This window comes from Panthera tigris, chromosome D2 (genome assembly GCF_018350195.1).
Source record: "Panthera tigris isolate Pti1 chromosome D2, P.tigris_Pti1_mat1.1, whole genome shotgun sequence".
Lineage (NCBI taxonomy): Eukaryota > Metazoa > Chordata > Mammalia > Carnivora > Felidae > Panthera > Panthera tigris.
In genome coordinates this window covers 60,866,237-60,878,004 of record NC_056670.1, presented here as the reverse complement: position 1 = coordinate 60,878,004, position 11,768 = coordinate 60,866,237, and the positions used below count along the sequence as shown (strand labels likewise).

Genomic DNA, 11,768 nt, shown 5'->3' with positions numbered 1-11,768 from the left:
AGCAGGCAAGGAGAAGGGAAAGATAGAAAGAAGAGGCAGCAACAGTGAGAGACAGAGACAGAAAGACCCCCGGAAAGACACAGAAGGACACAAAGAGTCACACACACACACACACACACACACACACACACACATACACACACACACTATGGTAGAATCAGAGAGAGACAGAGACAGAATGAGAGACAGAGAAAGAAAGGGAGAGAGACAGAGATTAGGGCAGGACCCACATTCTACTCATTGGCTTCCTAGGAGCAAACAGGGAGGCAGGTGCAGGCCAAGTGGCCGGCAGAGACGACAGAGCCTGAGATGAAATGAGAGCTTCTGGGCATCACTATCCCAGAGAACAAACACTTGCTGTCACTGGCTATGCACGCAGCACCGTGCTAGACGCTGCAGAGAACCAGCTGTAGTCCAGATCCCTGCCCTGATTGGGAGATCCACACCCCACCCCTGAGGAAGATCAATAACAGGCCGAGGCAGCCGTTCAGGGGCCAGAGGGGAGGTAGAGGCTCCCACAGGGCTGAGGTCACCAGGGGCGGGGCTTGGTGACCGGGCTGTGTCTGAGCTGCCTCTTGAAGAGCAGGTGGGAGGAAGGGGCAAGGGTGTTGGGTGGGGAGGATGTGGAGGTAGGAAGGCACATCTGGGTACAATTAGGAGGGCCTTGAATGCCAAGCTAAGGAAGCTGAGGGAGCCCCTGGTCACACTTGAGCAGGTGAGTGATGTAGGAGAAGCTGTGCTTTAGAGATACCTGGGCCGGTTGGGTGCCAGACCTGGGGACAGTGGAATAAAATGGAAAAGAAGGTGGCAGGCATCCACTGACTCCTCCAGTCCCCTCTCATGACACCTCCTGTCTGATGCCACAGTCCAGCAACCCCACACTGCTGGGCCACACCAGGCTGCTTCTCACCGCCATGCCTTTGCCCATAAGGGACCCTCTGCCAGGAAGGCCTTCCCCTTCCACAAGCCCTAACCCAGCAAACGTTAAAACACGGTTTGGGCTCTTCTCAAGGGTCTTCTCTTCCAGTCAGTCTTCAGGCAGGGTGAGGTGCCCCCTGGCTCCTCCCAGAGTGAAAGCCAACATGAAATCTACCTGGACTCAGCGGAGCCCAATCGTGTTTTTGACTAAGTCCGGAAAATATAATTGGCCTCATCGGCACTGTTGCCTTACCACGCCCAGAATTTGCCTGTCCCCCACACAAAGCCCCACCAGCTGTCAGGCTTAGTATCCAAACCCTGAAGAGAGGAAGGAATGGGCTGGGGAGGGTGGAGTGACAGGCGGGGAACATTTGCCTAAGGGTGCTTTGAGCTGGCAGTGACTTCCCTCCAGAGAGGAGGGGAGTGGCACTGGGGCACAGCCGGGACTGGAGCTGGGGGCAGGGGGGGGTGGCGCTTTGCGGAGAGAGCCTGCGACTGCCTCACATCTTTGGCATCTTTGGAGGGACACCAGAGGCTGGGCTGGGGGCTGAACGTCACCTCCTCCTTGTCCCCTCAGGCCTTTGGAAGAGAAGACCCTCCTCTGCACCTCAGGCTTGCCCCTAGAGTGGCCTGGGTTTGGCCAGGAAGGTGGCCGAAGCCTCGCTGCTACCCCCCGACCCACGGCTGCCCACCATCCCCGGGCCAGAGCCATGGAAAAGTTCCGTGTGCTTTTCCAGCACTTCCAGTCCAGCTCAGAGTCAGTGATGAATGGCATCTGCCTGCTGCTGGCCGCGGTCACCGTCAAGCTGTACTCCTCCTTCGACTTCAACTGCCCCTGCCTGGCGCGCTACAATACCCTCTATGGCCTGGGCCTGCTGCTGACACCCCCACTTGCCCTTTTCCTCTGTGGCCTCCTTGCCAACCGGCAGTCCGTGGTGATGGTTGAGGAGTGGTGCCGGCCCGTGGGGCACCGGAGGAAGGACCCTGGCATCATCAGGTACGGTCCCACACCACCCAGCTACCCCTGGGCACGGTCGGGGGTCTCCCCACTCAGACGCTGCCAGTGACTCCCCAAGCCTGATGATCCTCCTGGCACCCCCACCCATCCCCAAGCAGGGAAACATCAACCCACAGAGACTCACTAGCCAGTTTCCGGTGTGGAAACGGATGTTTCCGTTCCTGTCATTTGTCGCCCTTCTACGGCCAGTGCAGGATTCCTAAGAATTGCCCAGGTCACGTCTGTTCTCTGGCCACGAGTTACAACTCCGCACATACGTGAAGGGCCATCTCGTGACACGCACAGCCAGTGCTCACATGTGGTAGGAGGCGTGACCGGCTGCAAGGCTGCATTCCGTCTCCTGTAAGTCTTCCGGGGGCAAGGACCTCACCTGTTATACCGCGGTGTCCTCAAAGCCTCACAACTGCTTGGTGCCGTATATCGAAACCCGTCAATGGAAGTCCGTAACAAGTCCTCAGTTCTACCTTCTGACCACACCGCCCCCAGAAAACGCCAGAGCCACCCTTATCTACGATGTATTTATAATTCCCTGCTGGGTAGGCCATGCCCACATATACACAGCCCAGCACATGTCATTTCATGCTTTGTATACAGTCCAAGTCAGAGACAGCACCTGCCTGCTGTGCACAGGGGCCCCTGCTTCGGGGTGCCCGGGGATCCGTGCTCCCGGTGATTCTGCCACGCGGGGAGGGTCATACGCATAGCTGTGCCCTTTGCCTTTTCCTCCAGGACCCAGTGAATACAGCTCCACTGGGCTCTTGTCCTGTGACCCACACGCAACCTCCCGAAGGGCAGAAGGGCAGAAGAGACCCTTTGGGGACAGTGAGAGGGTGGGCTTCTGGACCTGGAGGGAGGTGTGCGAGGCGCTGCCTCTGGAAGCGTTATTGGGTAGGGCTGTCTTACTTTAGACTCCCCCACAAAAGCAGCTCTGGGGAGAGTGTGGTAATGAGTGGGCAACTGGGGTCATTCCTTCTGGGGACCTTCTGAGAACGCGGGTAGAACACACCTCAGAATTGTCCCGCTGAGAGTCTAGGTCTTTACCCACCAGGCCTGTCCCTGTGGCTTGAAGGTTGGTTGGGGTTGTTAACTCTCCTGGCTTTCAGCTTTCCGCTCTGGAAGCAGAGACTCCTCCGAAGCCCTTCGGCAGAGCCTGGAAGGTAGTCGAGATCAGACACCAGAGGAAAGGAACTACTCACTAAAGATGTTAGTGCCTCCGGCGAGGGCAGGGCACCAACAGAGCCTGCTACAAGGCCTAGAGTAGGAGGCATAAGAGCTTCCCAGCGTTCCAGTCCCAGGACTGCTGGTCGGGACTTTCCTGACCTCCCGGGGCCCCAGCCCTCCTTCCTCCCTGCCCTCTGCTGCTGGGACCTCTGCAGGGGGAGCTGCAGCCATTTCTTTGATGTAACCTCAGCTGGCATTTCCCAGCCCTCCTGGGAAGTCCATCCTGGCATCTCTCCTGTAGCCTTCCTGCTGCAGCTGAGTTCCAGCTGCCTCTGCGACCCCTCCCTTCCTCTGTCCCTAGGTATATGTGCTCCTCTGTGCTGCAGCGAGCGCTGGCTGCCCCCCTTGTCTGGATCCTCCTGGCCCTCCTCGACGGGAAGTGCTTCGTGTGTGCCTTCAGCAGCTCCGTGGACCCCGAAAAGTTTCTGGACTTTGCCAACATGACCCCCAGCCAGGTGCAGCTTTTCCTGGCCAAGGTGCCCTGCAAGGAGGATGAGCTGGTCAGGGACAGCCCCGCGAGAAAGGCAGTGTCTCGCTACCTACGATGCCTGTCACAGGTAATTCGGGTGGTTCTCTCCCAGCCCCAGAAAATGTCCCGCATTGGTTCGGAGGGCTGTGGGGTGAGGAGGTACAAATGGTTTCCTGTGGCCCCTCCCCACTGCTAGAAACACAACTAAGGAGCAGGTGGTCCCCAGAAGGATTAGGAGCGTGATCCACATACAGGACACTGTTGGGCCTTAAGAAGTGGGCACTTTGCCTTCAATGCCAACTCACCCCAGGGCAGACACCAGGTTCCCATACCCTCCAGGAGTCAGCTAGTTCCATCCCCAGGAGTCTAGATGACAGGAAAGCACTGGAGATACACTGCTCCGCCCTGCCCCACCCCCACCCCACACACACATTCTTCCCACCCCTCAGAAATAATACTAATCACCATTTATTGAGCACTTATGTGTCAGGCACCGTGTTAAGTATGTCATGTGCATTAGTTCACTTAATTCTCAGAACAACCCTATGAGGCGGGTGCAATCCTTATCATCCCGTTTCACAGATGAGGAAACTAAGCTTCTGGGAGTTTAGTTCACAGGTCCAAGCCGCACGGCTCCTAAGAGGCAGGGCAGGGATCTGAAGTGTCGTCACACCTCTGAACCACCTCCCTGCAATGCAGGCCCTCCCCCAGATGCCTGGTTCCCCACACTGGCACCCACTCCTTCACCCTGGAGGCAGACCCCAGTCCCACCCCTAGCCCAGACTCCAGATTCCACCACCACCTCTCCCAGAGCCCCAGTTGGGCTGTGTTCCCCCCAAAAGTGTTTACACGAACCCACGACATACAACGCATCACTGGGGCTACAGGGAATAAAAACACAAACAAGCCCTTTGTGAGAACCAAGGCAGACTCATGGCAAATGCAGGTCAATGCATGATGGAGAGGGGACCAGTACTCAGGACACATTTGATCCAGGGTCAGACTCTACCTTGGCCACATTACTCCCCCTCTGGGTCTCAGTCTCCCCTATAGTTGGTTCAGTCCCCTCCACATGGATGGGCCCTGCTAGTTCACAGGAAAGAGTGTAGAACTTGCAATCAGACCAGGGTTTGAGTCCTGACTCAGATGTAGGCTATCAGGCACATTAAATGTTCCTTGTGTGTAAAACACTCACACGACTATTTTAAACTGGTAGGTGGAAGGGAGGATCCTGAGAGAGGTCAAATAAGAGAGCTGTGTAAACCACATCCACAAATGATAAGGACTCAAATATGTCTTTGTGGCTTAGAGGAGTGATTTCTCGGCCTGTCCCAGGAGCACACAGTTTCTCTGTGTGTCTTAAGTGAGGCCTTGGAGAGACTAAAGCTTTCGGCGGGCAGAGAGGAGGGAGAGGTGCCAGGCCAGTGTGGGATCCAGACTCAAGGAACTCTTCAAATTTTCCTCACACTTGTCCTAGAACACTGCTCCCTGTTCATATCCTATATAAATTTACTCATCCTTCACATCTCAGCCTCAATCTCACTATTCCCTAAGCCCTCAAGTTCAGGTTGGGTTTCCCTCCTCTGTATTCCCATGACCTCCTATACATCCCAGAACATGGCATTCAGCCAATCTATCACCAATTTCATTGTTTCCTCCACAAGTGTGCATTCTATGAGAGCAAAGACTGGGTCCCCAGTGCCTCTCCCAAAATATAGGATGGATGGCTGCATAGATGCGATGGATAAGCATGTGTGAGGACTGATGAAGGACTGGATCAAAAAACAAAAGGATGATGGATGGATGGATGGATGGGTAGGTGGGTGGATGGATGGATGGTGGATGGAAGGATGGTGGGTTGATGGATGGATGGTGGGTGGGTGGGTGGATGGATGGATGGATGGTGGATGGAAGGATGGTGGGTTGATGGATGGATGGTGGGTGGGTGGGTGGATGGATGGATGGATGGTGGGTGGGTGGATGGATGGATGGATGGTGGGTGGGTGGATGGATGGATTGATGGGAATGTAAGGGAGGCAAAATTTTGCCTCCACCCATCTTAGGTTTTCAACTGACACTCTATCAAAAGACAAATTAACAGAAGGAAAACACAATTTATTAATCTGTGCAGTGCACATCACGTGGAAGAAACCTAAAACAAAGAAAGAGTAACTCAAAGTGGTGGCTTAGAACTTCAACTTATCTAGCATCTTCAACAAAGAGCAGTACCTTTGCAGAGCAATGGCAGGACAAAGGAGAGCCACGTTAGTCTCCAAGGGCGGAAACTGTGGGAAAGTAAACACATGAGGAAACTAATGGAGTAAGGTTTGTTGGCAGATTCCTCTGGTGCTGTCTCCGGGCTGATAAGAGTTGTCTCCCAGTAAAAGGAGAATGTATTTCCTGCCTTTAGGCAGAAAAGAGAAGGGTCGAGAGAACTGTTCCTATGTTGCCGCTTCTTAATTGTCTTCGTTCAAGATACTTTTTGTGTCAAAGAGGCATATGTTGGGGTGACGTATTCTGGCTTCCTTCCAGAGGAACGTTTGGAGGATGAACGGTGGGAGGGTGGATAGACAAACAGAAGAAAGGATGAGAGTACGGGAACATGAATGGATGGGCAGGAGGACGTATGACGCACAGATGGAAGGACAGTCGCAAGGATGGCTGGATGGGAAGCTGACAGGTACATAGCCAAGTAAGAGATCGATGACTGGATGGATGGGTAGAGAAATAGTTGGACAGACGGATGGATGCAAGAATGAGATCGAATGAAAGCGAGGACGGGTGGAGGTGGTTGGAAGGACGGATGACTAAATGGGAACACGGACAGATTTGGGGAGAGATGGGGGGTAAGTAAAGGGAGAGACTTTGGAACACCCTTGCCACACTGTATAGCACCTGGCCTCTCTTCGCCCAACCTGGTGCCCCTCCCCTCGCCCCTCCCCTCCAGGCCATCGGCTGGAGTATCACCCTGCTGCTGATCATCCTGGCTTTCCTGGGCCGCTGCCTGAGGCCCTGCTTCGACCAGACGGTCTTCCTGCAGCGCAGATACTGGAGCAACTACGTGGACCTGGAGCAGAAGCTCTTCGACGAGACGTGCTGTGAGCATGCGCGGGACTTCGCGCACCGCTGCGTGCTGCACTTCTTTGCCAACATGCAGAGCGAGATGCGGGCACGGGGGCTGCGCCGGGACACCGCGGACAGGGACCCCGAGCCCCCCGAGACGCCCGGGCCCCGCGATGGCCTGGACGGCGGCGGAAGCGGGAAGGCCCACCTGCGTGCCGTTTGCAGCCGGGAGCAGGTGGACCGCCTCCTGAGCACCTGGTACTCCAGCAAACCGCCACTCGACCTCCTGGCATCCCCTGGGATCTGGGGGGGGAGGGGAGGGCTCAACCACCGCGCCCTCACGGTGGCCCCAGGCACCAGGCTGTCCCAGCACACCGGCGTGTAGGGACCCCAGCAGTGTCCCCTCGTGAAGTGCCCGCACTGAAAACGGTCTGGGGGATTTCCAGGCGGTGCTGACCCCAAGCAGGGCAACCTAACCCTTGCTGGCCTCCTTCCCCCAAACAGCCCAATCTCTGGCCTAGTTTCAGGGTGTGGCCTCCCATGTGCTCCAAAGCAGTGTTCACAAACTTCAGTGAGCTCACTGTTCACCTGGGCTCTTGTTAAATGCAGATTCTGATTCAGTGCATCCAGAGCTGGGTCTGAGATTGCATTTCTATCTTGCTGCCAGGCCACACTGACACGTGTGAACTAGCGAGAGCCTAATAGAGCTAAGTAGCAAGAGTCTAAATAGATCCGCCATGAATTCTGGGTCCTAGATGTCCAGATTCTAAATTTAAAAATAATAATAACATTGGGGCGCCTGGGTGGCTCAGTCAGTTAAGCGTCCGACTTTAGCTCAGGTCATGATCTCACGGTTAGTGAGTTCGAGCCCTGCATCAGACCCTGCTTCAGATTCTGTGTCTCCCTCTCTCTCTGCCCCTCCCCTGCTTGTTCTCTCTCTCTCTCTCAAAAATGAATAAGCATTAAAAGACAATAATAATAATAATATAATAACATCTAACATGCTTAAATGGTACTACATGGCAGGCGTTGTTCTTACATATACAGCTCATTTAATACTCATGATAACCTAATGAAGTAGGAAGATTATTAGCCCCATTTTAGAGGAGCAAACTGAGGCCTAAAGAGGTTGAGTTGCCTGAGAGCATCCATGTAGGGGCTGGAATTTTATCCCAGAAGTCTGGCTGCTACATAGAGTCTAAGCTGCTGTATTCCTCGACCCTCTAAATAGTTTGTGTGTTTGTTTTCAGCGCTCTGGCTGGGTTTCCTGCAGCTTCCACCAAGTTTGTCTGAGTAAGCACTAGCAAGCTCCAGATGTGTGGTATATGGACCAGATCTGAAAATCAGGGCGGGGGTGGACCCAGACACCCCCACGCTGAACATGCACCCCAGGTGATTCGATTAAGTTGCAATGTTTAAGAACTTCTGCCCTAAGTTTGAGTATGGAGTCTGGCTAGGAAGGAAAACCCTTGAAACACCAGGGTTAAATCTTGCTAGAAGAAGTGCCACTCAGTCTCTGGCGGCCCAAACAGGAAAGATTGGGGAAGATCTAGCCTGTGAGCTCCTCTGGGCTTCTGCCCCTCCCTGATGACTCATTCATTGCGCGCGCGCGCACACACACACACACACACTCACACACAAGCACATGCACGCACTCACTCACTCATTCACACATACATACACATCCTGCTAATGCCTCCATCAGCACAGATGGTGACCACAGACATGCAAACCTGGGCTCACCCCATGCTTTTCTGGTCTCAGGGCCTGGGGGGCCATGCAGGGGCCCCTGGATGCTCCCTGGAGCCCAGCCCCCTCCGTATCAGGCAATCTCTGTTTTCCTGGGCTCTTGCCAAGAGACTCGTATGACCAGACAATTCCTGCAGCTCAGCCTACCCCCATCTACCATGCTGTGGTCAGGCCATGCAAATGTTTGAAATGGAGCATGATTCAGCAAAAGTGTTAGCAGGGATTGGGTGGGGAGGAAAGGTGGGAGATCTTAGAGATGGCCCAGTCAGTACAGTGAGCTCTCAGCTCAGGTAAGCGGGCTCAGGGACCCCACTTTGGGCTGCAAGGAAGCAGCATTTGGCACAGTAAAAAGCCACCGACTGTAATCAATACCCCCGCCTTCTTACACTATGCACTTACAGAACTCCTAGTGCCTAGATAGCATTGTGTCAGGGAATAGGGAAGAGAAAATACACAGATGATATGCCCTGCCCTCAAGGAGCTCACTGTCTAATAGGGGGACAGAAACGGGTACGGGAATAATTATAATCCAAAGCAAAAGACATAAGTGATATGACAGAGGCAAGCCATGTGCCACAGAGATTTAGCATGGAGAAGAATGGCTCCAAGCTGGGGGATCAGGGAAGGCTTCATTTGAATGGGTCTGGAAGGAGAGAGAGGGTTCTGACAAGTGGCGCCAGAGATGGGAGTGGGGCCGCAGGGCACCTACAGGGAGGAAACAGCAAGAACAAAGGCAAAGAACTGGGAAAGGGGCAGCATACGTTTCATTTATTCATTCAACAAACATTGATGGAATACCTAGAGTGCCAGAGAGCAGGACGCACGGAGAGGCAGGGTTCTATCTTAATGGCGCTTCCAGTCTGGAAAGGAGCTATGACACAAGCTGGGGAGCAAACAAGCAAATGGAGCAGTGTGCAGTCCAACCTGGCAAAAATGAAGGACTGGGCGGGGGGCTGAGGAGCCCGCTTCCAGTGAGCCCCACCAAGAGTTGCTCCCTGAGCCCTGCATCCAGTGACAGAGTCTCTGGATCAGCGCTGGACAGTCCTCAAATGTGTCCCTGCCCTCTGAGGTCCCCAAATGCTGTGCTTTCCAGCCCAAACCTCTTTGTCGTTGTCCATCCACCATTTGCTCACATCCCCTGAGAGGGAGATGCCTGGAGCAGTGTGTGCCCACCCCACCAGGGAGTGAAGGACACGGCTGGAAGCCTCCCGCCTGCTCCTGAAGACCCTCGCCTCCCAGGACAGCAGCCGTCATGGGCGCCCAAGCTCATTCCCCAAGCCCCAGCCAACTCTTGGTGATAGCCCTCCTGACCACACCCGATACATAGGGCCTCTCTTCTGGGAGACACAGTGGCCAGCGGGGCAAGGCAGAAATGTACTAGAAGTGTGCGCTGGGCCTGGACAGCTGCAGTTCTGCGCGAGAAGGGGAAGATGGCAGGAGGTTTAGGCCAGGACTTTGGCTTGACCCTGCAGGTAACTGGACATGAAAGGCAAGTGTGTACAAAAGCAAGGTCAGGAGGAAGGACATGGCAGTGATGTTTGAAGCTGCAGGAATGGGGAGGCCCAGCAAGAGAGAGGCTTAAGTGAGAAGAGGAAGGACCAAGACCTGTAGAGCTTTGGAGGAGAAAGAGGAACAATCATGGGCGAAGAGTCCAGAAGGATGCCAGGGAGGCATGAATTCCAAGACGGGGGGAGGAGAAGCAATAAATTCTGAGCTTCAGACAGACCCAGGAGTGGGAGGACTGAGGGAAAATCATTGGGTCTTGGTAACTGTTCAGGACAGAAGGCTTCTCACCCAGGGAGGTGTCCTGGTGAAGAGATGGGTGGGTTTCTGTAAGATTCCTGTAAATCCCTGGGCATGTGCCCCCCACGCCCCCAGGGTTATAAAGAACAGGTGGGAGGTTTGGGGCCTGCCTGTTTTAGGATACTGATACAGGAGGGACGTTCAGCACCCATGTGTAGGGAAGGGCACCAGGACCCCAAAGTACAAGGAGAGTAAAGCATGTCCACACTAACATGCTGCCACTTTCCAGGGTCTCACAGAAGGTAAGGGAGTTTTCTGCTGAGAGGCCAGCTCTGCCGAGGCCTTTGAGGCCAAATGAAATGACCGCCCCTTGCCTCTGCTTGATCTGCTCTGCAGGAGAAGGGCAGAGAGGGCTGTAGGGTGGGGACAGTGTCCCTAAGGATCTAGAGAAAAGCAATGGGAGATGGTCCCAAACGGCAGATGGTAGCAGAGCGGAAGTGACGCTGGTTGTTACCATGGTAGTGAGTTTTGAATGGGCCCAGCCCCTCCTGCCCACCGCTCCCACCCAGCCAGCCGCCCTTCACATAAAGGAGGAACTACTCTTTAGCCCTCCCCACTCTGCTCACAGAACCCAACCCTGGCAGCAAGCCCAGAGCCAGAGTGGCAGGACTGTCTCCTATTTGGGTCTGAATTCCTGCCTCCTCTCAAAGTTACCTGGGTCCAGGGCTCACTTCTTTCCCTTATTCATTTGTTCATGTATTTATTCATCCAGCACTTATTAACAGAGCATCTACTAAACCAGGCACACTGTGTCAAGCATTGGGAGCACAGACGTGAACAAAAGAGGTGTGGGCCTTGGACATTTATGGTCCAGTGGGAGCCCCAGATATTAAATAAACCCGCCCCTCCAAAACAAGGAACTCAAATTGTAATCAGTGCTGGGAAAGGGAAAGGGCAGTACATCCAGGAGGCTGGAAAGCCTATATCAGCAGAACTGTCTAAGCTAAAGGTTCAGGAACTTCTCTGAAGACGGACCATTAAGCTGAGGTCTTTTTTTTTTTTTTAAGTTTATTTATTTTGATAGAGGACAGCACGCATGTGGGAGCTAGGGAGGGGCAGAGAGAGAGAGAGAAAATCCCAAGCAGGCTCCCCACTGTCAGCACGGAGCCCAATGCAGGGCTCGAACCCACAAACCATGAGATCATGACCTGAGCCAAAGTCAAAAGAGTCGGATGCCACCCAGGCACCCCTAAGCTGCAGTCTTAAGAATAAACAGAAATTTCTCAGGTGAAGGGTAGGAGAAGCATTGGGGGAAGGCACACCGCACATGCAAAGGTTGTGAGATGAGGAGGGATTTATCCTGTCTGAGGAACTGAAAGCAGGCAAGTGAGCTGGAGAGTAGGTATTGGGAGCAGAGTGGCCCCGGGCCCAGCTCCCACATGGGCATGCAGAGCCTGTTAAGGATTTGTTTACTTCAGTCATTGAAGGGAGTTAAGAATGTGGTCATATAATCAGATGTCCACTCTTTAAAAATCACACTGTCTGCAGCCTGAGAATAGCTTGATAGGGGCCAGCGTGCACTTCAGA

The 11,768-nt window shown here is 54.0% G+C and overlaps 1 protein-coding gene across 1 annotated transcript; it reads left to right on the top strand.

The window, feature by feature from the left end:
* The first annotated feature begins 1,628 nt into the window (after positions 1 to 1,628).
* On the top strand, positions 1,629 to 7,074 carry CALHM3 (calcium homeostasis modulator 3). The gene is made up of 3 exons (XM_015536649.2): positions 1,629 to 1,915; positions 3,459 to 3,714; positions 6,574 to 7,074. The coding sequence occupies exons 1-3, from the start codon at positions 1,629 to 1,631 to the stop codon at positions 7,072 to 7,074; spliced, it is 1,044 nt and encodes a 347-aa protein (XP_015392135.2).
* The last annotated feature ends 4,694 nt before the right edge of the window (positions 7,075 to 11,768 follow it).